Source organism: Acanthochromis polyacanthus, chromosome 11 (assembly GCF_021347895.1).
Source record: "Acanthochromis polyacanthus isolate Apoly-LR-REF ecotype Palm Island chromosome 11, KAUST_Apoly_ChrSc, whole genome shotgun sequence".
NCBI classification, from domain to species: Eukaryota; Metazoa; Chordata; class Actinopteri; family Pomacentridae; genus Acanthochromis; species Acanthochromis polyacanthus.
The window spans coordinates 3,772,511-3,800,319 of record NC_067123.1 but is presented as its reverse complement, the minus strand read 5'-3'; the positions used below and the strand labels follow the sequence as shown (position 1 = coordinate 3,800,319).

The 27,809-nt window shown below is 36.9% G+C and overlaps 1 protein-coding gene across 1 annotated transcript in view; it reads right to left on the bottom strand.

Annotated features, from left to right (window-relative positions):
- Positions 1-24,404, bottom strand: part of crybg2 (crystallin beta-gamma domain containing 2) — a 63,488-nt gene extending 39,084 nt beyond the window's left edge. Inside the window, exons 1-3 of the mRNA XM_051955492.1 lie at positions 24,198-24,404; positions 21,903-22,717; positions 2,079-2,916 (exon numbers count right to left, since the gene is read on the bottom strand). Coding sequence (XP_051811452.1) covers positions 2,079-2,916; positions 21,903-22,717; positions 24,198-24,404 — 1,860 coding nt within the window. The remainder of the gene's footprint in view (positions 1-2,078; positions 2,917-21,902; positions 22,718-24,197) is intronic.
- Between the last annotated feature and the right edge of the window lie 3,405 nt (positions 24,405-27,809).

Below are 27,809 nucleotides of genomic sequence, written 5' to 3'. Positions count from 1 at the left end.
CACGTATCTAGTCGTGCTTTGAGATTTCTGATTTCACCATAATGTACTTTAGATTAATTAAAATTAATTTGTAATGCAGAAAAATATGAAAAGCGTGCATTTAAAGGTGTGTTATCAGATTTAATTGACGATTTTCTTGCACAGCTAATAAATCAACTTTAAAGTGCAAATGCAAGTTTGCGGTTTGGTTGAACCTTCAAAAAGCTAATAAACTCAGGGTTCTCGCCAGCGCATTTCAGCGTAACGGCCCCGTTACGCTGTCATAACGGCCCCGTTACGCTGTCATAACGGCCCCGTTACGCTGTCATAACGGCCCCGTTACGCTGTCATAACGGCCCCGTTACGCTGTCATAACGGCCCCGTTACGCTGTCATAACGGCCCCGTTACGCTGTCATAACGGCCCCGTTACGCTGTCATAACGGCCCCGTTACGCTGTCATAACGGCCCCGTTACGCTGTCATAACGGCCCCGTTACGCTGTCCTAACGGCCCCGTTACGCTGTCATAACGGCCCCGTTACGCTGTCTAACGGCCCCGTTACGCTGTCTAATGGGCCGTTATGCAATCTTAAGGGCCCGTTACGCTCAGTTTAAAAGATTATGCTATGATTAGGGCCGCTACGCCAGCGCATTTCAAAGATTACGCTGTTATGAGAGTGTGTGGCTCCGTCATGAGAGAGGGAGAGAGAGCAGCGTGTGTGTGTGGGAGGGAGGGGGAGGGAGGGGGAGAGCTAGTGAGAGAGACGGCAGTCGGTGCAGTCGGAGGAGGACAGAAGGTGTGTAGTTTCTGGGTTGGCGGTACTGTGCGGTTCAGCCACTGTTTATAGACAATAAAGGCTGCAGTGTTCTTCGATACGGCTGGGATCCTGTGTCTTTGCCTCTACGGCTGCTGAGGAAGTGAAGGGGGTTAACCCCGGGCTTCCTGACCACGGTCGGGGCCGAACAGGAAGGTTTAACACTGTGATTAGGGCCGCTGCGCTGTTATTTTGACAGATAACGCCATGTGCGTTTGTTTTTATCAACTGGGTGCCTATCTAGGTTAATTTATGTCTCCCCACCTCAGCCGTACTTTCCTGTCGATTGACCCGTTCCCGTCTATTGCGCGTGCAGGAGGACCTGCCGTTACGCTGAAAAAAAATCCTGGTGAGAACCCTGAAACTTATGTTTTCTTAACCCTTTTCAACATTCGGTTTCATTTTATTGTGTCTTTTTTATTGAGTGCAGCACTTTTAATGCACACTTTAGATTAATTCAAATTAATTTCTAACCCTGACAGATATGAAAAATGTGCATTTAAAAGTGTGCTGTCAGATCTAGCTGCAATTTCTTTGCAAAAAAATGCTTTTTAAAAAAATTGCTTCAACCATAGCTCATTAATGAAAATAGGTTTTCTAAATCTTGTTGTAAATTCTGTTCTTTTTGTCGGTTTTAATCAAGTGCAGCAGCTTTTAATGCACATATCTAGTTGTGGTTTGAGATTCCTAATTTCACCATAATATACTTTAGATTATTGGAATTTCATCTGTAATGTTGACAAGTTTGAAAATTTGCATTTAAAATTGCATTTTGTTAGAATCGGCAAAGAATTTTCTCGAACAACCAAACAAGCAACTTCTTTTAAATTTAGTGCAGCAGTTTTCTGACCGACTTCTTGTCATCTCGATTTAAATGATGAGTTATTAGATTTGCAAACTCCTGCTGCAACTCTGAAAATCCCCTTAAAGCACCTTTATCTATCATATAAACTCCTACAACAGAGACTGCAGTAATATGAACATACAGCTGTGCTCCTAAGTTGCATACTCTGGCAGAATTAGTAAAATATGAGCCATTCTTTAATAAAAACATGAACGATCAGAGCAGATACAACTGCAGGATGATAAATGACTGTCTAAATGAAAAGACAGTTTTTCTATGATCAAACAGATTTTCTAAACCCAAAAACAGGACCATATTCCACATATTTTTCCAGCGGATGCACAGCTGCATGCCTTTATGTTTATGACCAGCGTGGGGGTTTTCCTGCTCATACATGATGAATCTCCACAAAGCAAACGCTGCAGGAGTCTGGATAAATACCTGGCTCTGCTTCATGAGCTCCAGAGGAGACCTGGACTCTCTGGGGGCTCTGAGTCCCAGGTCAGCCGGCAGGGCGTACAGTCCGTTCAGGACCTTCTTCCCGTCCGGAGCATCAGCGCTGACGGGACTCGGAGCGTCTTCCACGATGGGGGGCAGCGAGGACATGAGCTGAGGGGGGGCCGGCCGGACGGCGTTGGTGGTCCTCGGCCTCATGGAGGGTCCCATGCTCCTCAGGGTGTCCACCAGGCTGTCCATGTCGCTCTGGATGGGGGACTCTTCCTCTTCTTCTTCGGGGGAGGCCGGAGGAGCTGCAGGATCAGAGACCAGCTCCACCAGCGTGGCCTTGAACACTCCGCTGAACTCTGACTCCTCTGGAAGCTGCTGCGTCTCCGGTCGGTCGCTGATCCTCTGAGCTGCTGCTGCTTCTATCGGAGCTCCTGTTTCACCTGCTGGCTCCTCCCAGCCTTCAGAGCTCCTCCCCTCCTGGCTCACATGTTGCTCTGCAAAGGAGGAGGAGGAGCTCAGGTGTAGGATTGCTTCAGGTGGACCAGAGAAATCCTGGTCTCTGCTGGCTCTGAACTGAGTCACTCCCTCGAATCGGTTCTTCCACCTGAACTCTGGTTCAGACTCTGTTTTATTAAAGTCCACCGTGTCCTGAGGGTCATCGCCGTCGCTGACCAGAGAAACTTTCCGGAAGCGCTGCTTGGATTCGTCTTCTCTGGGAGGAGACGAGCTCTTAAAGGACAGTTTGGTGCTCAGGCTGCTGTAGCCCGAACTCATGATGTCCTCTGATTCCAGCTCAACTACTGGAGAGAAGACTGGTGGAGCCTGAAGGAACCTGAAGAAACAGAGAGAAACAGGAAAACATGACAAGAAAATGATGTCAATGATGAAAAACATGACAAAATGAAGTTAATGATAAAAAAACATGATGGCAAAATGAAGTTAATGATAAAAAAAACATGATGGTAAAATGAAGTTAATGATAAAAACATGATAAAATATTAATGACAAAAAATGATGATAAAATGACTGATAAAAACATGATAAAATGATGATAAACATGATAAAATGATAAAAACATGATAATAAATTGATATAAATGGTAAAATGATGTTAATGATTAAAAGCCTGATAAAATGATGACAAACATGATAAAATTATGTTAATGATAAAAACATGGCAAAATGATAAAAAACAATGATCAAATGTTGATGATAAATATAATAAAATGATAAAAACATGACAAGAAATTGATGTCAATGATAAAAACATGACAAAATGACATTAATGATAAAAACAATGATTAAATGTTAATGATAAAATGAAATTAATAAAAACATGATAAAAAATCTGATAAAATGATAAAAATATAATGATAAAATATTAATGCTAAAAACATGATGATAAAATGATTAAAAATCTGATAAAATGATGAAAAACATGATAAAATGTTGTCAATGATTAAAAAAAACAAAGGTAAAATTATGCTAATGATAAAAACATGATGATAAAATGATGTAAATAATGAAAAACAAGATAAAATATTAATGATAAAAAACATGACAAAATGATAAAAACATGACGAAATGATAAATACAATGAAGTTACATTTCTGATAAAAACATGATAAAATGACAAAAATGATAAAAACCATGATAAAATGAATGATTAAAAACATGAAAAACATTTATCATGTTTGATAATAAAATGTGCCTATGATAAAAAAATGACAAAAATTTTCATTATCATTTTATCAGGTTTTTAATCATTTTATATTTTTTCATCAATATAATTTTATCATCATGTTTTTCATAATTTTATGAGATTTTTAATCACCAACATGATTTTATCATCATGGTTTTTAACATTAACATAATTTTTTATCATGTTTTCATCATTTTATCATCATTTTGTCTTCATATACATGAAAAAAAAGATAAAAACCATAAATGTCATGACGACAGAATGATGTTACTGATAAAAACCACTAAACTAACAGTCCAGACTGCAGTAAAAGCTGCTGCTGTGGTGAAGAAGGCGTGGCGACCCAGAAAACAATTCAAAGGACACCGAGCAGATTTGCATACCTGGACTGGCATGAAATGTCAGATAAGGTTTACAGACTTCTGATAACTGAAGTGGCTGTTTGACTCACATTTGCTGCTGTTTCTGACAGTTAATGACAGAAAGAAGCTGCTGAATTACTACAGAAACCATGAGAAGATCGAGTACGTGCAAGAAAAACAAAAGTCAGCTGATAATCCGAAGCCACGCAAAGTAAACACAACTGTGCAAAGAAAGTCAATCAGATAAGAAGCTGAGAGTTTCTACAAAAAAAACAGACTACAAAGCTGCTCTCCTGGGCTTTAAACTTGGTTTTAATGCTCTGAAAATGAAAAGTAAAGACATTTACACGTGAACTCCAGCCTGCTGAAGCAGCTCTATTGTTAAAAGTCAAGCTTCTGATCCTCCGTCTGCGAATCATTCGACCTTTCCGTGTTTTTCTGCTCAGCAGCAGAGTTTAAAGGATCGGTCGCATGGTTTGCATCTCTTTGTGGTTGTTTTTTGACTGCTTTTGATCATTTTCTTCAATTACTGATCATTTTGCATCTCTTTGTAGTCGTTTTCCATATTTTCTGGTTGTTCTTTTGACAGTTTTTACACATTTTTAAAAAAAATTAGTGGTCATTTTGTGTCTTTTTGTGGTTGTTTGCCTGCTTTTGTTCAGTTTTTTCAATTAGTGGTCTTTTTGTGGTACTTTTGTCTTTTTGTGGTTGTTTTTTGCTGTTTATTGCTCATTTTGTGTCTTTTTGTGATTGTTTTACATTACTTTGTGGTTGTTTGCCATCTGCTTTTGCTCATTTTGTTCACTTAGTGGTCATTCTGCATCTCTTTGTGGTTGTTTTTTGGTTGCTGTTGCACTTTTTTTCAATTAGTGGTCATTTTGCGCCTTTTGTGGTAGTTTTTCTTGTCTGTTTTTACAAATTTTCTTTCAATTAGTGATCATTTCGTGGTTATTTGTCGTTTTTTGCTCAGCGTTCTCAGTTAGTGGTGATTTTGCGTCTGTTTTTTTGTCTGGTTATGCTTTTTTCCCAATTAGTGGTCATTTTGCATTTTTTGTGGCTGTTTTTTGTTTTTGTCTTCACATCAGTAAGACTCTTCTGTTTTAAATCTCTTTTAAATGCTCTGAAAATGAAGCTAAAATCCAAAGTAAACACATTTACACGTGAACTCCAGCCTGTTGAAGCAGCTCCATTGTTGAAAGTCAAGGTTCTGATGCTCCGTCTGTGAATCATTCGACCTTTCCGTGTTTTTTCCGCTCAGCAGCAGAGTTTAAAGGATCGGTCGCATTATTATCGCTCCGTTTAATTAAGCGTCACATTTTTGCTCCGTGTGGGCGACCGGCAGTGAAAGGTGAACAGAATGCCGTCTCGGTGCTGTCATCAACTGTCACAGAGCTCACAACAAAACTATTCAAAGGTCAGAGGAGGAGAATTTCCTGAGTGGATGACAGATACTAGAAGAAGATTAAAGACGACTGTGGAAGTTTTAGAGGTTAATGCATCCACAGAGGCTGCAAAAACCAGCAGAGGAGACAGAAATCTGAAGACTTTTAGTGTTTCAGGCACCAGAAAGTGGCAGATAATTCATGTGAATAAGCAACAGAAAAACATGCTTTAAAATAAGTAAGTGCCAAAAAAATATGTTATCACTTTGTGATAAATAATCTGATAGTAATAATCATCTGATCTTAAAGTCCTTGACAGGAGCTCAGAATTACAGAAATCACTTTGTGGTCGCTTTGCATCTCTGTCTGAAAAAGACGAGCAAAAACAGAAAAAAAAACCCAACTACAAAGACGCAAAACAACCACAGAGAGACGCAAAACAACCACAGAGACGCAAAACAACCACAGAGACGCAAAACAACCACAGAGACGCAAAACAACCACAGAGACGCAAAACAGCCACAGAGACGCAAAACAGCCACAAAGAGACGCAAAACAACCACAGAGAGACGCAAAACAACCACAGAGAGACGCAAAACAACCACAGAGAGACGCAAAACAGCCACAAAGAGACGCAAAACAGCCACAAAGAGACGCAAAACAACCACAAAGAGACGCAAAACAACCACAGAGACGCAAAACAGCCACAAAGAGACAAAACAACCACAAAGAGACGCAAAACAACCACAAAGAGACGCAAAACAGCCACAAAGAGACGCAAAACAGCCACAAAGAGACGCAAAACAACCACAGAGACGCAAAACAACCACAAAGAGACAAAACAACCACAAAGAGACAAAACAACCACAAAGAGACGCAAAACAGCCACAAAGAGACAAAACAACCACAAAGAGACGCAAAACAGCCACAAAGACACGCAAAACAACCACAAAGAGACGCAAAACAGCCACAAAGAGACGCAAAACAACCACAAAGAGACGCAAAACAACCACAAAGAGACGCAAAACAGCCACAAAGAGACGCAAAACAACCACAAAGAGACAAAACACAACCACAGAGAGACAAAACAACCACAGAGAGACAAAACAACCACAGAGATGCAACACAACCACAAAGAGACAAAACAACCACAAAACAATCTCAAAGACGCAAAACAACCACAAAGAGACGCAAAACAACCACAAAGAGACACAAAACAACCACAAAGAGACGCAAAACAACCACAAAGAGACGCAAAACAACCACAAAGAGACGCAAAACAACCACAAAGAGACGCAAAACAACCACAAAGAGACGCAAAACAACCACAAAGAGACGCAAAACAACCACAAAGGCACGCAAAACAACCACAAAGGCACGCAAAACAACCACAAAGAGACGCAAAACAACCACAGAGACGCAAAACAACCACAAAACAACCACAAAGAGACGCAACACAACCACAGAGATGCAACACAACCACAGAGATGCAACACAACCACAGAGAGACAAAACAACCACAAAACAACCACAAAGAGACACAAAACAATCTCAAAGACGCAAAACAACCACAGACACGCAAAACAGCCACAAAGAGACGCAAAACAGCCACAAAGAGACGCAAAACAACCACAAAGAGACGCAAAACAACCACAAAGAGACGCAAAACAACCACAGACACGCAAAACAACCACAGACACGCAAAACAACCACAGACACGCAAAACAACCACAGACACGCAAAACAACCACAAAACAATCTCAAAGACGCAAAACCACAGAGACGCAAAACAACCACAGAGACGCAAAACAACCACAGAGAGACGCAAAACAACCACAGAGAGACGCAACACAACCACAGAGAGACAAAACAACCACAAAACAACCACAAAGAGACGCAACACAACCACAGAGAGACAAAACAACCACAGAGAGACAAAACAACCACAAAACAACCACAAAGAGACACAAAACAACCACAAAACCACAGACACGCAAAACAACCACAGACACGCAAAACCACAGACACGCAAAACAACCACAGAGACGCAAAACAACCACAAAACACTCTCAAAGATGCAAAACAACCATAGAGACGCAACACAACCACAAAACGACCACAAACAGACAAAACAACCACAAAGAGACATGCATTTTTTCAATTAGTGCTCATTTTGCATCGCTTTGTTGTTTATTGTCTGTTTAGTTTGCTCAGTTTTTTCCAGTCAGTGGTCATTTTGCGTCTCTGTGATTGTTTAGCATCTTTTTGTGTTTGTTTTTTGTCTGTTGTTGCCCTTTTTCCTATTAATGGTGATTTTGCATCTCGTGTCTCTTTGTGGATGTTTTTTGTTTGTTCATGCTCATTTTTTTCCAATTAGTGGTCATTTTGTGTCTCTTTTGCATCTTTCCATAATTTGGTGACTTTTTGGTTTGAAGCTTCTTGTGAAAATAAATAAAATCTCGTCTGATCTCGTCTTAAAATCCCCGACAGGAGTTTGGAGTTACAGGAATCGCTTCATGTGAAAATGTGAGTTATCTGCTCGTCTGCGATGCAAAACATCATCGGATGTTTCAAACTATTTGAATATCAGTGAGCCTGAACAGCTTCAGCTGAACTCTCTGAACCTGAAGAACGAGTCGCAGTCAGACAAACTGTATTAAAACAATAATGAGGTAAATCTGCATTCTACAGATCACAGCTGTTATACTGCGCTCATTCCGTTTATTTTCTGCATTTTAGACATAAATTAAGTAAATAAATTTAATCCAAAAGGTGCAACAAAGAGCGCTCTAGTGTACGATTTTATACTTTTATGCGCGGTTTTAGTGTCATTGATGTGAAATCAAACAGTACTGCAGCTTTTTAGGGATTAATACTTAATTTGAGTTAAAATATCACTTAATGCTGCTTTAAATCTTCAAATGATTCTCCTGTTTATATTTTCAAAAAAAAAAACCTCAAAAACAAACATGTTTTAAATGACTTCTGGCTGCTTTAACAGTCTTAATATTTTACATTTATTCCATATAAAAACTGTAGAAATTGATCTTACAAATTGCCATCCTGTTTTGTCAGTTTTTATTATTTTTAATTTTGATTTAAAATTAAATTTTACCAGTTGGTCTAAAATATTTCATGTTTGAGAAGTATTTTTTTAAGAAACTGCTTACAAGCTGCCTTTATTTTATTTTTATTTGTTTATCCTGTCTTGATGGTTTGCATTTAGCTGCTGCTATTTTAAGATGCTAACTCCATTAGCCACTAAAAGCTAACAAACATGTTTTTGTTTGAGGAAGACGCATGTAAACAAGTCAAAACGACAAAAGACAAAGAATAAGAAACAGAAATGTCCACAAAAATCACATAAAATAAACAGAGACGCAAAATAACCACAAAACATTGAAGCAACACTGCTAGCCGCTAAAAGCTAACAAAGATGGTTTTCACAAGGAAAAAGACACATGTAAACAAGTACAAAAAGAAAAAAACAGACACAAAATGACAAAACAAGCATAAGAGGAAGAAAAATTAACAGACACAAAATAACCACAAAAATATATTAAAGCAGAGCTGCTAATTTAAGATGCTAAATGCATAATTAAGCTGCTGGCTGACTTAAAACGTGCAGAACTTGTGCTTTTAACCGTGATATATGAATAGATTGGCATTAATTTAACTTAAACTCAAATTTTTAAAAATGCATTGAGGGTTTAGACCCTACGTTTTGACAGATGTAGTAGTTGGCATATCAAGGATTAAAACAGTACAAAAATATGCAAAATAGTGTTAATTATGTAGAATACAAGTAGTATAATGATAATTTAAGTGGAAATTATTGTGCTATGAAAAGCTGTGTGCTGTTAAAGCATTAATCTTATAGCAGATTGTGACAGAAAACGTATGTGCATCTCATCTATAAAAGAGCAAAATGTTGAATTAATGCATCTTTTTTAGGAAAATATAACTATTTTAACAACTCAGACCTTTTATCTGGACTGTGGTTGTTTTCAGACAGATTTGTGTCAGAAATATTCAAAGTAGGAGGTTAAAAAGTCAGATTTCTAAACGTCAGTGGTTTATCTTTCACACCTACAGTGGAAATCATCTTTTTTTTTTTTTTTTTTAAGAGAACACGATGAGCACATTTCTGCAGCGACACCTTCACCCGAGGCTTCCTGCACACTCTGGCAGTCGGCCTAAAACACTCAGAGAACTTCAACCATGTGAAAACGACGTGCAGCCGACAGCAACGAAGGTCGGCAGACTCATTACGGTATCAGGTCTGAAGGTACGTTCTGTGAACTCGTGCAGGAACATCTGTCCTCGAACATGAAGTGGAACACTGAGGGGCCTCGGTGTGGAAAATGCAAAACTCCTCGTGTAATTATACGACAAAGGCAGGATCAAAATCTGCCTCAGCAAACATTTAAACTCCTCTGAGCAGCCAAAAGTCTTTAAACTGCACCAAGAAAACAGTTATTAAAGCATTTTGTGCATTATTGAGGATAAAAAAAAAAAACGCACAAAAAAGGGACAAAACTCAGCAAACACACTAACAGAATCCACACAGGGATCAACAACATGATTCCTCCATAATTACAGAACTTATCTGACTGTTTAAATTCTTTTTATGGGAATATGAGTGGGAAAACAGTGTATTTGTGTTGCGTGTTTTTGTTCCTTTTCTCTACATGTCATTATGGGATTAATGAATAATTCATTGCTTGTGTTTCTGCAGAAGCTTCCAACTGCTTTTGGCAACTTTACCGAGAGTTTAAGATCAATTAAGGCATCATAAATCAAAAATAAATTAACATCAAGTCACACAGGTCTAATATTAGCGCAGAGCTGCTATTCTAAGGTGCTAACTTATTAGCTGCTATATGCTAACAAGCGTGTTATTTACTAGGAAAAAGAGGCATGTAATGAAGTACAAAAGACCAAAAACTAAGCAAAAGAAACACAACGTGACCTTTAAAGATACAAAATGAACAGAAAGACACAACACCACAAAATAAAAACAAAAAATATTAAACCAGAGCTGCTATTCTAAGGTGCTAACTGTGTTAGCTTCAACAAGCTAACAAACATGGCTTTTACCAGGAAGAAGACGTGTTTAAACAAATACAAAAAGAAAAAAAAGAAAGAAAGACACAAAATGAAGCAAAACAATCAAATACAACCGCAAAAAATATCAAAGCAGAGCTGCTCTTTTAAAGGGCTAACTTCATTAGCTGCTACAAGCTAACAAACGTGGTTTTCACAAGAAGACGACATATGTAAAGAAGTACAAAAACTGGGAAAATGAGAAAAAATGTCCACAAAATGAACTAAGAAACACAAAATAACCACAGAAATATTAAACCAGAGCTGCTATTCTAAGGTGTTAACCCTATTAGCTGCAACAAGCTAACAAACATGGCTTTTACCAGGAAGAAGACGTGTTTAAACAAATACAAAAAAGAAAAAAGAAAGAGAGAGAGACACAAAATTACAAAAAATGAAGCAAAAACAATCAAATAAAAACAAAAAGACATGCAAAGTGACAAAAAATGCAACAAAAAATGAAAAACAATGAGAGAAAGACACAAAATAAACATATAAAGATACAAAATGAACAGAAATGGACAGAAAACAACCACAAAAGATGAAAAACTTAGAGAAATATGCACAAAATGACCACAAAGAGGCCAAATTACAAGAAAAAAAAGACAGAATACCACAAAACATGCTAAATGAACACAGAACACAAAAAGATGAAATCAAACAGATGGAGACAAAATTAATAGAAAAAGACACAAAATGAACAGGAGGAGACAAAATTAATAGAAAAAGACACAAAATGAACAGAAGGAGACAAAATTAATAGAAAAAGACACAAAATGAACAGAAGGAGACAAAATTAATAGAAAAAGACACAAAATGAACAGGAGGAGACAAAATTAATAGAAAAAGACACAAAATGAACAGGAGGAGACAAAATTAATAGAAAAAGACACAAAATGAACAGGAGGAGACAAAACTAATAGAAAAAGACACAAAATGAACAGGAGGAGACAAAATTAATAGAAAAAGACACAAAATGAACAGAAGGAGACAAAACTAATAGAAAAAGACACAAAATGAACAGAAGGAGACAAAATTAATAGAAAAAGACACAAAATGAACAGAAGGAGACAAAATTTATAGAAAAAGACACAAAATGAACAGAAGGAGACCTCTCTGGTGTCCTTCAGTATCAGAATCTTGAGTTTAACATTTTCTAAGTGTTAAATTCTGACTAGAGCGTCCTGGAACTGTGGAAACATTGACAGAATGAAGGTAAAACTTCATTAAATAATGGTACTGCAGATAAAGAAGCAGCTGATTGTTGAGGTAAAGAATCTCCTGTGGTTTACAACAAAAGGAAATTCTCCACAGGTTTGACATTCTGCTCGTGTCTGAAGCGATCAGTCAGCCACAAAAACGAGGTCAGAGCCGATTTCAGATCTGATTAACACCTGAAAGCAGTCAGTGAGTCCTCACATCCAGAGAAATCTGAATCCAGCTTTACAGTGAAAAGAAAAGCAGATTTTAATGGAAAACCTGCATTTATTCATCAGTCTGAGGGTTTTTCTTCCACCTGAAGCCACATCAGAAAATGAAGAGACACAAAATCAGCAGGAAGGGACAGAAAGTCAACAAAAAGCAACACAAAACAACCACAAAAAAGAAAAACAGAGAAAAATGACAAAATTTCACAAAATAAATGCAGAAAGGGACAGAAAATCAACACAAAACAAGCAAAAAAGTAAAAAAAAAACAGAAAGACAGAAAAATGACAAGATGTCACAAGATAAATGCAGAAAGGGACAGAAAGTCAACACAAAACAACACAAAGCATGAAAAACAAAAAGAAACTGATCAAAATGAGCACAAAACTCACAAAATGAACAGAACGACACAAAATAATGGCAAAAAGATGCAAAACAACCACAATAGATGAAAACTAAGATAAAGACACACAGAATGGCCAAATAAAGAAGTGAAATTACAAGAAAAAGACACAAAATGACCACAAAAAGACAAAATGAATAGAAAGGGACAGAAAATCAACGCAAAATGAACACAAAAAGACACAAAATGAGCAGAAAGAGACACTAAACAACCACAGAAGATGTAAAGCAAAGAGACAAAGGAGGAATTTAAGGTGGAGTTCAATCAAACTGTTGTTTTAAGTCTCAGAGATGACAAGTTGGAAAACCTCCAGCTCTTCAACAAAACTTCCTTAAACAAACAATAAGAAGACGCTCCAGCATGAGACTGTTTCTGTTCCAAAATGCAAATCAGCAGGAAATACGACGAGACGAGGTCACATCTGTGACCTGAACTCAAAAGTAGAGCAGATCCTAAAACAAAGACAGTCTGGATCCATTTAAATGTGAAATAAACCACAGGAGGAACATCAGTGAGAAAAAAAAAACTACAAGAAATACGACGGGAGGATGTAAAATAGTTCAAAAATGTGTCACGATATCAGTTCAATTTTAAGTTTAAGTTCTAAAAAGACACAAAATGAACTCAAAAAGATGAAGAACAAAGAAAAAAAGACACAAATTCAACACAAAAGTCCACAAAATGAAGTAAAACAGCGACAAAAAGGCAGAAAAACTCAACGACTGAAGACTGGCATCTACAGTAAGATTCACAATAATCACAAAAAGACGCAAACCAGCCACAAAAAGACAAATAAAGATAGAGAAAAGGAAAAACGACCAAAAAAATGGAACCAAAGAGAAGGCACAAAAATAACAGCAAAAGACACAAAATTTACACAAAATGACGAAAAATAACCACAAGATGAACAACAGAGAAAGACACAAATTCAACACAAAAACAAAGAGACAGAGGAAAAAAAGATGACCAAAAAGTCACAAAATGCCACAAAAACACAGACAAAAAAACATCAAAAAGACACAACATAACCCATAAAAAAAACACACAAAACAGCACAAAAATAGAAGAAATCTAAGAACAAGAGACACAAAATGACAGCAAAAAGAAATGAAACAAAAGTAAAATGACAAAAACAACACAAAAGAGCTAAGAAAGACACACAAAATTATCAAAAGACAAAATAAATGAAAAAATACACAACATTCCACAAAACAACCACAAAAAGATGACAATCCAAGAGACAGAGATACAAAATGACCATAAAAAGACACAAAATAAGAGAAAAAAGACAAAACAATGACAAAAAGGCAAAAATTAAAGAAAAAGAGACACAATGACCAAAGAAGACACAAAACAACCACAAAAAGACAAAAAAGTAAAGAGACAAAACTGACCAATAAGATTCAAGACAAAAAATACTGAAAAAGACAAAGAAATAAAATGACCAAAGAAATGAAAAAAAATTAACTTAAAATGAGCAGAATTCTCATGTTTTCTTCCAGTCTTCATAAATCTCAGCTTCTGAGGCGTTGTCGCTCTAAAATTATCTTCATCTTCCAGCTGACGTCTAAAAAGTGATAAAATCTAAACTTTGCTGCCATCTGCTGGTTAAAAAACACAAACATCAGATTTCTGCAATAAAATCAGACTCAAGTTGAAAGAAAAAGCAGCAAAACTGACCTGAAACACCCAGATTTGAATGATTTAGAGTTTAAATCTACTAAGAGAGGCTCTAATAAACTGAATAAAGCTGATTTAAATGGTTTATAGTTAAAATCCGCTAAAACAGATTCTAATAAACTCCACAAAGTTGATTTAAGTGTCACTAAAATCAGGTTGTCCTTCATATTGTGCTGAAAGTTTAAATATTTTATCATCTCGAGGTAAAAAGAAAGGCAGAATTTTTGCTCTTTTGCAGTAACTTTTAAAGCAGCAGCCAGTAGAAGTCCTGAGATTCCTTCAGCTGGTCCAGGTGTGGTTCTTTTATTCTCCACTTCTTCCAAATTTAAATGTTTGAATCGACGCCAGCTCCTGATAAACGCCGAAAAAATGCAGCCGCTCACCAGCAGGAAACCGTTTCTGTTCCAATATGCAAATCAGCAGGAAATACGAGGAGACGAGGTCAAATCTGTGACCTGAACTCAATAAAAGTAGAATAAAGACAGTCTGGATTCATTTACAGCCCCTGTCAAAAGTTTTGAGACAGGTTCTAATTTATTTGAATGAGAAAGTGTCTCAAAACTTTTGACAGAGGGTGTAGATCTAAAATAAACCAAAGGAGGAACATCAGGGAGGAAAAACTACAAGAAGTATGACGGGAAAATGCTAGTTAGTGCAAAAATGTGGTAAAATACTGGTTAGATTTTACATTTTATGAGGAAATGTGAGTTTAGATTCTAAAAAGACACAAAACGGTCAAAAGAACGATGAAAAACAAAGAAAAAAAAAGCACAAATTAATTAAGAAAAAGACACAAAACGATGCAAAGGCACCGCAAAAAGATGACAATCCAAGAGATAAAGACACAAAATGACCATAAACAGACACAAAATAAGAGGAAAAGACACAAAACAACCACAAAAGGCAAAAATGAAAGAAGAAAACAGACACAAAATGACCACAAAGATGCAAAAAATACACAAAACAAAGAGAAGAAGTCACAAAAAGTAAAAGAAAGAGACAGAAAACTGACCACTAAGATTCAAAATTATCACAAAAAGACAAAATGATGCATAACAATCACAAAAAGACCAAAAACAAAGAGAGAAACACAAAAAAGGCACAAAACAATCACAAAAAGATAAAAAATAAGAAAAATAATCACAAAATAACAGCAAAAAGACACAATATTAACACAAATCAACACCAACCAGTCACAAAAAGAAAAAGGAAATACGACAGCAACACAAAATGATCATAAAACACACAAAATAACTGAAAAAATACACAAAACAACCACTAAGAGAAGAAACCTACGAGCTACACGCAAAATAACAGTAAAGCTACACAAAATGATGCAAAACAACCACAAAAAGACAAACAATGAGACAAAATAAAAGCAAAAAATACACAAAATGCAAAAACAGTTCAAAAAGTGTGGCGTAGATTTGACTTTTTATTTACAGAAAATATGAGTTTAAGTTATTAAAAGTGATAATTTAACCTGAAATGAAACAAACACTGAAATCTGGTTGATTTCTGCTCTAATCTGACACCAGATTAATATTTAGTTTCATAAAACCTGAATATTTCATTTAAATTAAATTAAGCTGGGACACAAAAGAAGAGAATTATGGATTATTCAGTTCGTTTTTAAACAGGAAGTTGATTTTATTGATGATTTATTGAGTAAAAATCGATCAAACGTCGCCTCAGATATGTGGATTTGCTGCTTTTCTCACTTTGTTATGATTTAAAGTTCAACTAAACACTAATTTGACAACAGTAATGTGAATTTATGGCTATTTTCTTTTTGTTTTTAAGAAGAAATTGATCAAAACATCATCAACAGGTTGAATAATGTTGAAAATAATCCTCAGTTGTTGCTCTGATTTACAGAAAAACTGAGAAAATCTTTTTATTTTTCAGCAACTTTACAGATTCTGCTCTTTGTGGTGCTGAAGTACTTTGCAGTCCTCTGGAATGCAGTAAAGGCAGTTTTACAGTGCAGTAAACGCAGTTTTACAGTGCAGCAAACGCAGTTTTACAGTGCAGTAAATGCAGTTTTACAGTGCAGTAAACGCAGTTTTACAGAGCAGCAAACGCAGTTTTACAGTGCAGCAAACGCAGTTTTACAGTGCAGCAAACGCAGTTTTACAGTGCAGCAAACGCAGTTTTACAGTGCTGTAAACGCAGTTTTACAGTGCAGCAAACGCAGTTTTACAGTGCAGCAAACGCAGTTTTACAGTGCTGTAAACGCAGTTTTACAGTGCTGTAAACGCAGTTTTACAGTGCAGCAAACGCAGTTTTACAGTGCAGCAAACGCAGTTTTACAGTGCAGCAAACGCAGTTTTACAGTGCTGTAAACGCAGTTTTACAGTGCAGCAAACGCAGTTTTACAGTGCAGCAAACGCAGTTTTACAGTGCTGTAAACGCAGTTTTACAGTGCAGCAAACGCAGTTTTACAGTGCAGTAAACGCAGTTTTACAGTGCTGTAAACGCAGTTTTACAGTGCAGCAAACGCAGTTTTACAGTGCAGTAAACGCAGTTTTACAGTGCTGTAAACGCAGTTTTACAGTGCAGCAAACGCAGTTTTACAGTGCTGTAAACGCAGTTTTACAGTGCAGCAAACGCAGTTTTACAGTGCTGTAAACGCAGTTTTACAGTACAGTAAACGCAGTTTTACAGTGCTGTAAACGCAGTTTTACAGTGCTGTAAACGCAGTTTTACAGTGCAGCAAACGCAGTTTTACAGTGCAGCAAACGCAGTTTTACAGTGCTGTAAACGCAGTTTTACAGTGCAGCAAACGCAGTTTTACAGTGCTGTAAACGCAGTTTTACAGTGCTGTAAACGCAGTTTTACAGTGCAGCAAACGCAGTTTTACAGTGCAGTAAACGCAGTAGTTTTACAGTGCTGTAAACGCGGTGCTGTAAACAGTACAAATACGACCATCAGGTGCTAATGAGCCGTTTATTTAGAGGAACAAACCAACGCTGCTGGAGACTCTGAGGCTACTAAAGAGCAGAAAACAGATTTTATGACATCTAACTGAATAAAAAGCAGACTTATTTAAGGTAATATTTAAGGTTTAATAGTTTACTGATATTTATGTGAGAATTCACCTCAGACATCGATTAGTTCAACAAAATACTTCCTGTGGAGAAAATAAGTCAAATAAAACGTCCTTTTTGCTGATTTTTAGTCAGACTAGTGTGAAGTATTTTATATTTTTGAGCTGCAGCTCCGACACACTGGCATAAATAAAAGAATAAAACCAACAAAAACACAGAATTTCCTTTAGTTTAGTGGATAAATATGAAGCACACATTAAGCCTGGATTCTATCAGACTGTAAACTGATTATTAAACCTGCACAAGGAATATTTAATACAATAACTGAGCAAAATAAATCAGTTTATTAGGAATCTTCTTTATAGAAAGATGAATTAAAATAAAAAATAAAGAAAAAGAATTATATTCTGGGAGCTGGAGCACCAAAAACTTTTAAAATAAAAGAAAAATAACATCATTAAATTAAAAAAAAAAATCTGTTAAGTACAAAAAAATAATCTAAACATTGTGCAGTTTGTTTTATCTGTAATGTAAAAATTAAAAATATAGTGAAAAATTATTTTTAAAATATTTGTAATGTAAAATATTACAATAAGTGAAATGTGAATAAATTGTAATGTAAAAATATAAAAATATAATGTTCAAAGTATTTCTTAGAAATTTGTTAGGCAAAAATATTTTTTAAAATCTATTCTATAAATAATATTTTAAAAAAATCTGTAACAAACAAAATAAAGTGTGTAAAATATTTTAAAATTGATTATGTAAAAAAGATTTTAAATCTGGAACATAAAATATGTACACTTTGCAAAATGTTAATAAATTGTAATGTAAAAAAATAAAAATGTGCAAAATATTTTTAATATAATTGTAATGTAAAATATTACAGTGAGTGAAATGTTAATAAATTGTAATATAAAATATTTTTAAAAATATGCTGTTCAAAATATTTCTTAGAAATCTGTTATGTAAAACTATTTTCTGTTCTATAAGTAATATTTTAAAAATCTGTCAACAAAAATAACAAATGGTGTGTAAACTATTTTAAAATAAAAATAAAATATTTTTTTATTCTGCAACATAAAATATGTACAGTTTGAAAAATGTTAATGAATTGTAATGTAAAAAAACGGTGTGTAAAATATTTAAGTTAACTATGGCAAAATATAAATGTATATGCAATATAAAATATATGTATGTATGTGCTTTTATTTATATATATATATATATATATATATATATATATATATATATATGTATATATACATACATACACATACATACATACATACAAAATATTTTTAAAAATCAATTTTACAGAAAAAATATACGGTGCAAAAAATTAAATAAAAATGTGCAACGATAAAAAATAAAAATGCAATGTAAAAACATGCAATCTAAAAACGTGCAAAAATGCAAGAAAAAATATTGCAATGTAAAAACACATACAAGGTTCAAAATATTTAAAAAATTTTAATTAACTGTAATGTTAAAAATGTAATAAATCATATTGTGCAACATGCAATAAATAAAACATGTAATGTAATAAAAAAATATATAAGGACAATGTGCAAAATGTAAAACTAAAAATTTAACTTTAAAAACATAATTATAAAAAATATGCAGTGTGCAAAACACAACAAAAACATATATGATGTAATAAAATATGCACATAATGTACAAGTTATTTAACCCTAGGATGCATAGGTGGGGTCAAAATTGACCCCAGGGGTTGTTATTCCTTAATATCTTTAAGATTAAAAGTTTTGATATTTTCATATTCCAGGTATTCCTCATAAAACATGTTTGTGACATGATGCCATTTGCACTTTTATTCATTTTTTCATGAATTTAAAAAAAATTCAGTTTTTGTATCAGTACCCCACTCTTCCATGGGCGGGGTCAAAAATGACCCCAAGTATTTCCAGTGGGATATTTCACTTAACATTGGTTCTTGGCAACTGTGAGTGTAAATAAACATTTACTGTCCCTCATACAACTGATGTCAGCAGTCCCACCACCTAGGAGGTCATTTTGCACAGCATTATACATGTAAGTATTATCTCCATTTATGAACTTATTTTTCATTGACAGAATATGTGAATTTTATGTGAATATCTGTGAAATTTGCCTAGTTTGTGGTTAGCTAGCAATACTGTTAGCTATCAATACTGTTAGCCAACATTATTATTAGCAAACAGTATTGTTAGCTAACACAATCACACACACGCATGCACACATGCATACACATACACTCATACACTGTTGTTGCACTGTTATTACACAGTATCTTAGCTAACAGGATTGATAGCTAAAGTATTGTTAGCTAACACAAACACACTCTCACACACACACACAATTGAATAATCGATCATATAACAGGCCACCTAATGGGTTAGTGAGTGTGTGTGTGTGTGTGTGTTAGCTAACAATACTTTTACCTAACAATCCTTTGAGCTAACATACTGTGTAATAAGAGATAGAGAGATAGAGAGATAGAGAGAGAGATATATAGAGAGAGATATAGAGAGAGATATAGAGAGAGATATAGAGATAGAGATATATAGTTTTAGACCGCAAAGCCACCAACTTCTGTTGGAAATGCAAAAGCCCTGTCTGCAATGGTCACAGCCACAAGAAAATAGTCTGTGAAGAGTGAGAAGAGACATGTTTGTGTCTGAACATGAATGTTGAATGAATGTTATGATTGTTATGAATGTTATTGATTATTGTTACTGAATGTTAATTTATGTGTCCCTCTGTCTGTTTTAAAATACGGAGGAAGATTAAACATGTTTTGATACCGTTTCGGTGATTGTTATGTGATAAAATTTGAATTAAAAGTGAAGAACATATCGAAACTGAAAATACTCTTTTGTTGAACAAAATATATAATGTCTAACCAACATGAAAGAAATGTCTCAAGTTTGTTGCAAAAATGCATTGATTTCAATTGGGGTCATTTTTGACCCCACCCATGGAAGAGTGTAGGTATTGGTTGGCCATGCATCCAAGGGTTAAAAAAATATACACAACTGTTACGGCCACAGCCGTATTTTGGCTTCTCCCCTGTGTTTTGTGTGTGCGTGTGCGCGTGTGCGCGTGTGTGCGTGTCACTCCTCTCAGGCTGCTGCCAATCCATGTCACCTGTGCTGAGTTAATTGGACTCAGCTGCAACCCTCGTCAGCCAATCCGGTGCAGCCACGGCCCAACATAAGAAGCCGGTGGACCTGAGGGATGACGGCTTGTCACTGTACCCCAGTCTTGCCCATGTGCCTCATCGTAGAAACTTTGTTAGACAACCGTTCGTTTTGTGGTTGTGGAGGCACTAGTCTTTTGGTTCTCGTTTGTTACACACGCTGTGTTTGCGTTTAGGATTATTTGGGTACATTTTGGATCTTTTTGTGTTAAATTTATAGCTCTAGTTTAGAGTCTTTTTGTTTACATTTATATTTATTTTCACATCGTACTAGTGTCCTCCGTTTTACTCTTATTTTGTACCTCTTATAATAAATGTTATGAAAACATCTGTAATGTAAAAAGTAAATAAATGTGATGCAAAAATGTAATTATTAAAAAATACAGCGTGCAACAAAAATAATGCAATAAAATCTAGATAAATACAGTGCAAAATGTAAAAAAATTAATAAAAATTAAATATAAGGTGAGCAAATTTAATATTTGTATATGACATGAAAAATAATTTTAAAACCCATTGACAGTATCATGAACAGATGCAGCACATAGAAAGTAATAAAGCATATTTCCTAATTCTACATTTATTCCAGTTTAGTGTAAATCCTACAGCATGTTCAGATGTAAATAAATCAGGTCATCTGTTTCCTTATCAGAGGAAAAGTTTCACTCTTCCAGCTTTTATCAGATGAAGACGTGTTACTATTTAAAGTCTGTTACTGAGTCTGAGTCCAGCTTTAAACAGCCGGAGGCCACGAGTTCAACTGGAATTCACTAAACGACAGTAAAAAGACACTTTCTGCTGCTGACGTTAACCCCCAGAAAGCAGCTCAGAGCTTTTAGAGCTGCAGAATGTCTTTAAGAACATTCACAAAAAAAGAGCTTTATGTGAATGTTCTTAAAGAAAATATTAGAAGTTTTACTGATATATGTGATCACTTTAGATATTTTTAGGGGATTTTTTAAAAGATTTTTACTCATTTTTTAAAAAAATATTTCCAAATACTTTTTGCCAAATTTGGGGAATATTTTTTAAAGGAATTATCAGAATTTTCTTCCTGAAGGTTTTGCTGAATTTTTGGATTTTTTTTTTCCCAGACAAGGAAATCATATTTTGTGGCGAAAAAAGAAGAAATTAAAAAAGAAAAGAAAAAAAAGCATTTCTTTAAGAACATTTAGGAAAAAAAAAATTCAGAATGTTCTTAAAGAAAACAGAAGTTTTACTGATTTATATGTAATCACTTTAGATATTTGTAGGATTTTTTTGGAAGATTTTTACTTATTTTTAAAAAATATTTAAAAGAATTTTCTTGCGAAAATTGACGGATTTTTGAAAAAAAAAAACTTTCATGGAATTAATAGAAATTTCTTCCTGAAGGTTTTGCACATTTTCAGAAATTTTGTTGAATTTTTTTGCTAAATTTTTGTATTTTTTTCAGACAATGAAACCATATTTTTTGGTGCCTGTAAATGGAGCCAGCAGGAGGGTTAATTACCATTTTACTGACTAACCTGTGACGTCCAGCTGCTGCTTTAGCCTCCTCAGGATGCCGTGGGTTCGCTGCCGGCTGCTCCGGCTTCGTCCTGCTGCCGTCTGAATCCTCTCTGCTGCTCCGTGGATTCCTGCCGTCTTCCACCTGAGCTGCTGCAGAGTTTTCTGCTGAGGTTTCTTTGGTTTTCTGGTCTAAACTCAGCTCTTCTCCTCCTGCTGTGACTTCAGGTCCTCTGGAGGTTTCTTCAGGTCCTCCAGAGCCGCCGTCGGTCTGATCTCGTCCCTCCTGCTTCCCTCCATTAGCGTGGGCTTCTGTTTCCACCTGAGGCCCCTCCCCCGGCCTGGGGGGCGGAGCCTCGGTGCATACCTGCTCAGTGTTCACCTGTTGAACCGGTGGAGCCGGTAACTCCTCCTGCCTCCGTCCCGGCTGAGCTGCTGCTGCTACAAAGTCAGTCAGTCCAGATTTCTGCTCTGGATTCTCTGATTTCTGATCCTTTAATTGTTGCTTTATCTCAGTTCCCGGAAGCAGCTTCGTCTCCTTCCTGATTTCTACTGCAACACTTTCCTGTGGTCGTGCAACAAACTCAGGTTTTCCTGATATCTGCAGCTGTATTTCTGATTTCTGACCTTGTATCTGCTGCTTTAGCTCCGTATCTGGATGCAGTTTTGTCTCCTCCTCGCTTTCCATCACAAAAGTTTCCTCTCTTTCTGCTAGAAACTCGGGTTTTCCCACATTTTGCACTAAATTCTCTGATTTCTGACCTTGCAGTTGTTGCTTTATCTCCGTTTCTGGAAGCAGTTTTGTTTCCTTCTTGTTTTCTACTTCAAAACTTTCCTGTGGTTGTGCAAAAAACTCAGACTTTCCTGATTTCTGCACTAAATTCTCTGATTTCTGTTGCTCTCTCTTAATTTTTGGAAGCATGTTTGTCTCTTTCTTGTTACCTACTGCAAAACTTTCCTCTCTCCCTGCAAGAAACTCAGATTTCCCTGATATCTGCAGCTGTATTTCTGATTCCTGACCTTGTATCTGTTGCTTTATCTCCGTTTCTGGAAGCAGTCTTGTGCCCTTCACGCTTTCTGCCGCACTCTCTTGCTCACTTCCTGCAACAACTCAGATTTTCCTGATTTCTGACCTCCAGTCTGTTGCTTTATCTCCATTTCTGGAAGCAGATTTGTCTCCTTCTCACTTTCTACAAAAAAAGTTCCTTCTGTCTGTGGAAGAAATTCAGATTTTCCTGATTTCTCCATCTCTATTTCTGACTTCTGACCGCTAATCTGTTGTTCCATTTCACCTTTATCTCCCTCGTGTTGGCTTTCAACAAACACAACCGTCTTTATCTCTGTTTCTGGAAGCAGCTTCGTCTCTTTCCTGCTTTCCAACATAAAAGTTTCCTCTCTTCTTGTTAGAAACTCAGATTTTCCTGATTTCTCCATCTGTATTTCAGATTTCTGACCTCCAATCTGTTGCTGCGTTTCATTTTTATCTTCCTCGTGCTCCTTTTGAACAAACTCAATCGTCTTCATCTCCGTTTCCGGAAGCAGATTTGTCTTCCTCATGCTTTCACTAGATTCCTCTTTTCCTGCTAGAAACTCAGATTTTCCCAAATCCTGCAGCTGTATTTCTGATTTCTGGTCTTTAATCTGTTGTTTATCTCCGTTTCTGGAAGTAGTTTTGTCTCTTTCACGCTTTCTGCTGCAGTAGTTTCATCTCTTCCTGCAACAAACTCAGATTTTCCCAGATTCTGCAGCTGTATTTCTGACTTTTGACCCGTTTTACTCTTATCTTCATCTTTTCCATTTTAACAACACTCTTTATCAAAGTTTCTGGATTCAGTTCCGTCTCCTTCCCGCTTTCTACCACAAAAGTTTCTTCGCTTCTTTCCTTTTTGCATCAATTCCTGCAAGAAACTCAGATTTTCCAAACTCCTGCACTGAAACTTCAGACGTCTGCCCTCTGATCTGTTGCTCCATTTCACTTTTATCTCCCTCTTGTTGCATTTTTACAACCTCGACCATCTTTATTCCTGAAGCTGGAAGCAAATCCATCTCCTCCCTGCTTTCTAAAACTAAACTTTCTTCCTCTATTGCATCCCCGGCCTCTAGAACCTCAGATATCTCTGATTTCTGCCCTCTAATCTGTTGCTCTTCTTCACTTTTCTCTTCCCCGCTTCTCATTTTGACAAACAGGATTTTCTTTACCTCTGAATCTGGAAGCAGCTCCGTCTCTTTCCCGTTTTCTACCAACGTTTTTGCGTCACTGCCTCCCAAAACCTCAGACTTTCCCTCCTCCTGCTTCTGTATTTCTGACTCCTGACCTCTTGGTTGTTTCTCCGTTCACTTTTCTCTTCCTCGCTCCTCATTTTAACGAACACGATCTTCTTTGTGTCGGTTTCTGGAAGCCAATCCGTCTCTTTCTCCACCGAGAACGACGTCTTTGCATCTTTGTTTTCCTTCTTCCTCTCAGATTTCTCCACCTCCTCCGTCTGTAGTTCTGACTTCTGACTTCTCAGCTGTGTTTCCATTTTGTCTTCCTCACTTTTCATTTTAACGAACACGACTCTCTTTTCTCAGGTTCTGGAAGCTCTCTTTTGTCCACCGTTTCTGCATCTTTGCTTTCTTTCTCCTTTAAAACCTCCCCCAGATCCTGCCCTGGAACTTCTTCTTTCTGACCCGTTTCGCTTTCATCTTCCTCGCTTCTCATTTTAACAAACACGACCTTCTTTAGTCCTGAATCTGGAAGCAGCTCCGTCGTCTTCTCTTCGTCTTTCTCCTCCAACCTGAACATCTTTGCGTCTCTGGATCTTAAAACTCAGACGTCCCCCAGTCCTGCACTGGATCTAGTCTTTCTTCTTGCTCACTTTTCACTTTAACAAACACAATTCTCTTTTCTCAGGTTCTGAAGCAGCTCCGTCTCTACTAAACTTTCCTCTGTTTTGTCCACCGTTTTTGAGTCTTTACTTTCCATTTTGTTTGCATCACTGTGTCTTAAAAACGTCTCCAGATCCTGCTCTGGAACTTCTTCCTTCTGGCCCGTTTCGCTTTTGTCTTCCTCACTTTTCATTCTAACAAACACGACCCTCTTCTTCTCAGTGTCCGTCTCCTCGTCCTCGCTGGCGTGGTCCTCCTCGGCGCTGTAGTAGATCTCGCGGCGCTGCTTTCGTCCGAGCCGACGCTGAGGTACGCCGGGCTCAGAGGTCGTCCAGCCCGTCCATCTGCTCGACGGTTTTAATCCTCAGCTCCAGACTTGTGGTCGTTTTACCCGAGGATCCGGGAGCAGCGGCAGCTTCCTCGTCACCAGCGACTCTTTGACTAGAATGACTCTGCGCTTGGAGCCTGAAACCCGAGAGTCCGTCTCCGGGGACGTTACGGAGCCGGGAACAGGAAGAGTTTGGCCCGAGGATGCTGGAGTTCAGCTCTGAATGCAGGCTGGTCAGCTCTGAAATAAGGAACATTATCGCTGTTTAGAGGCTGAATCCAGGGAGGGGCAGAGGGAACTGCGGTGGATTCTGGGCTCTTCTGAAGCCGGTATGAAGAATTCGTTTGGTAGGAGTAAATCTGGATCCGTCGATGGAAGCAAAACGACCTGCAGTGGACATGGGAGAGGAGAAAGTGTTGGTTTGACCGGCTCAGCTTCAAGGCTTTGGATCTCTGTGTGGATTTGAGGAGTTCTGGAGAACGAAGACGTGATGTGGGTTTGGGGTTTGAGGAGCGACTTTATGACCTCGGAGGTGAAATTCTCAGGGAACAGAGAGTCGTATAGAGCTCCGTAAACCGCGTCCGGAACTTTCTTTCAGGCGAGGTTTTGGTGGTTTCAGGAGCAGAACGGTCAGATTGGGAAGATGAGACTTCATGATGGACAGAGGTGGATTCTGAGGCAAAGACGTCGTTTTGGGTCAGAAGTTGTCGTTGAAGGTTTAAAAGTCGAAGCTGGAGAATCTGCAGCAGAGGATGATGGGTTTAGAATCAGAATTCCTCAGTGGATGGTGTAAATTCAGAGGTGGAGAGTCTGTAGATGTTGATTCTGCAGCGGAGATGTTGGTTTTAGAGTCAGGAGTCGTCACTGAGGGTTCAAAAGTCGAACGGAAGTCTGCAGAGGTGGATTTGCAGCAGAGACATCGTTTTTGGACTCTGAGGGTTAAAACCCAATCAGGAGAGTCTGATGAGGTGGATTCTGCAGGCAAGATGTTGGCTTAGAGTCAGAATTCATCAGTAGGGGTTTTAAACTGAGAGATGGCGAGTCCGCAGAGGTTGATTTTGCAGCAAGACGTCGGTTTTGGACTCTGAGGATTTCAAACTCATCTCTGCAGAGTCAGTTTGAGCTTCAGATTCAGAAGTGATGTAGAAACACTGCTGGGCTCAGGATTTTTATCAGATTCCTGCAGGATTTCTCACCACTGGAAGCAGCTTCTGATCGTAGACGTGGACTTTGGCTTGTTGAGGTGCATTCTGGGTATTGAGATCAGACGTGGAGGCAGCTGATGAACCGGACTCGTCGAGCTGCAGCTCAGGGATGGAAGCGATCGAGCTCTCAGGGTTTCATAAGACTCTTTGGTTCTGGTGGGTCGGTTCTTAGGGCTTGACTCAGGTCAGACTGGGACTGGTTCTTGTCGACCAGAGGAGGAGATGGGATGTTCGAAGGTGTGTGCTGGCTGGTCGAGCTCCGGCTGAGACATGGCTGAACCTGCTTAGAGGGGCTGGTTGGTATCCAACCTCATCTGACCGAGGTCCAGAGGGGTCTAGAGAAAGATTATTAACGATTTAATTCATAAAATAGCACAAATATAACAGCTGAGACCGTTAGTAGAAGCAAAAATCCTTCAGAAATGTGTAGAAACAGAGAAAATTATAATTACATTTGATTTAGTGTTCTAAAGCTGACAGATTAGAGACTTCAAAAGCCATAAAAGTACAAAAATCCCAGTTAGTAATCACAGTTTTAGGCCGATCAATACACTGGTTGCCTCAAATCGGTGTCTGCCTTCATGCTGTTTGAGATAAAAACTTAATTTTGCAGAAAATACAGAAAAAAAAAACCATACAAGGTGATTTAAAAGCTATTTATCACGTAGTTTGTGAGGCAGAGCAGCTTAAAGTCCATTTTTTTAGTGTTTTAGCTCAGTGCAGCGCATGTAGCAGAGCCGACAGCGGTGTGGAGTCCAGGTTTGTCTTCATAGTAAAGCTGCTATGAATTTTACAGCGATTCCAAAATTCTGTCTTTTCAGTGTAAAAGAGCGTTTTGATGATATTTCTACTTTTATAAAGACTTTTTCGATCTGGATCAAAATATATTCTTTCCACTGAACCATTTTTTAAATTCAAAGAAAAGAATAATATTTTAATTCAATAATTAAAATTACTAAATTAAAATTATTTGATTTAATTACTTAAGTTAATAATTTTAATTAATTTAATATTTTTAATTAAATTCAACTAAATTAAATTTACATTAATGATTTATTCAAAGCTGCATGATCATAACTATTAAATATATTTAATTGATAAACCTCAATATTTAGGAAAACTGATGATTTTATTCTCTGCTGCAACCGTATCATCAGATTCTAAAGGATAAAATTGTCAGTTAATATTAAATATGACAGTTTTGATGATATTTCTGGAACTTTAAAAGACTTTTACTAAACATCTGGGTAAAAAAAATATTTCCACTGATGAAAAGAAAAATGTTCAAATTCAAATGGAAAAAAAAATTCAATCATTTAAATTATTTAATTTAATGATTTATATAAATCAATAATACTTTATAAATAAATAAAATATTTTCAATAATTAATTTAAATTATTTATTCACTAATTTAAAAAAATCCTTTAAAGCTGCACAATCATAATTTATATATTTAATAGATAAACCTCAACATTTAGGAACAGATGATTTTATTCTTTGCTGCAACCGTATTATTGAATTTTAA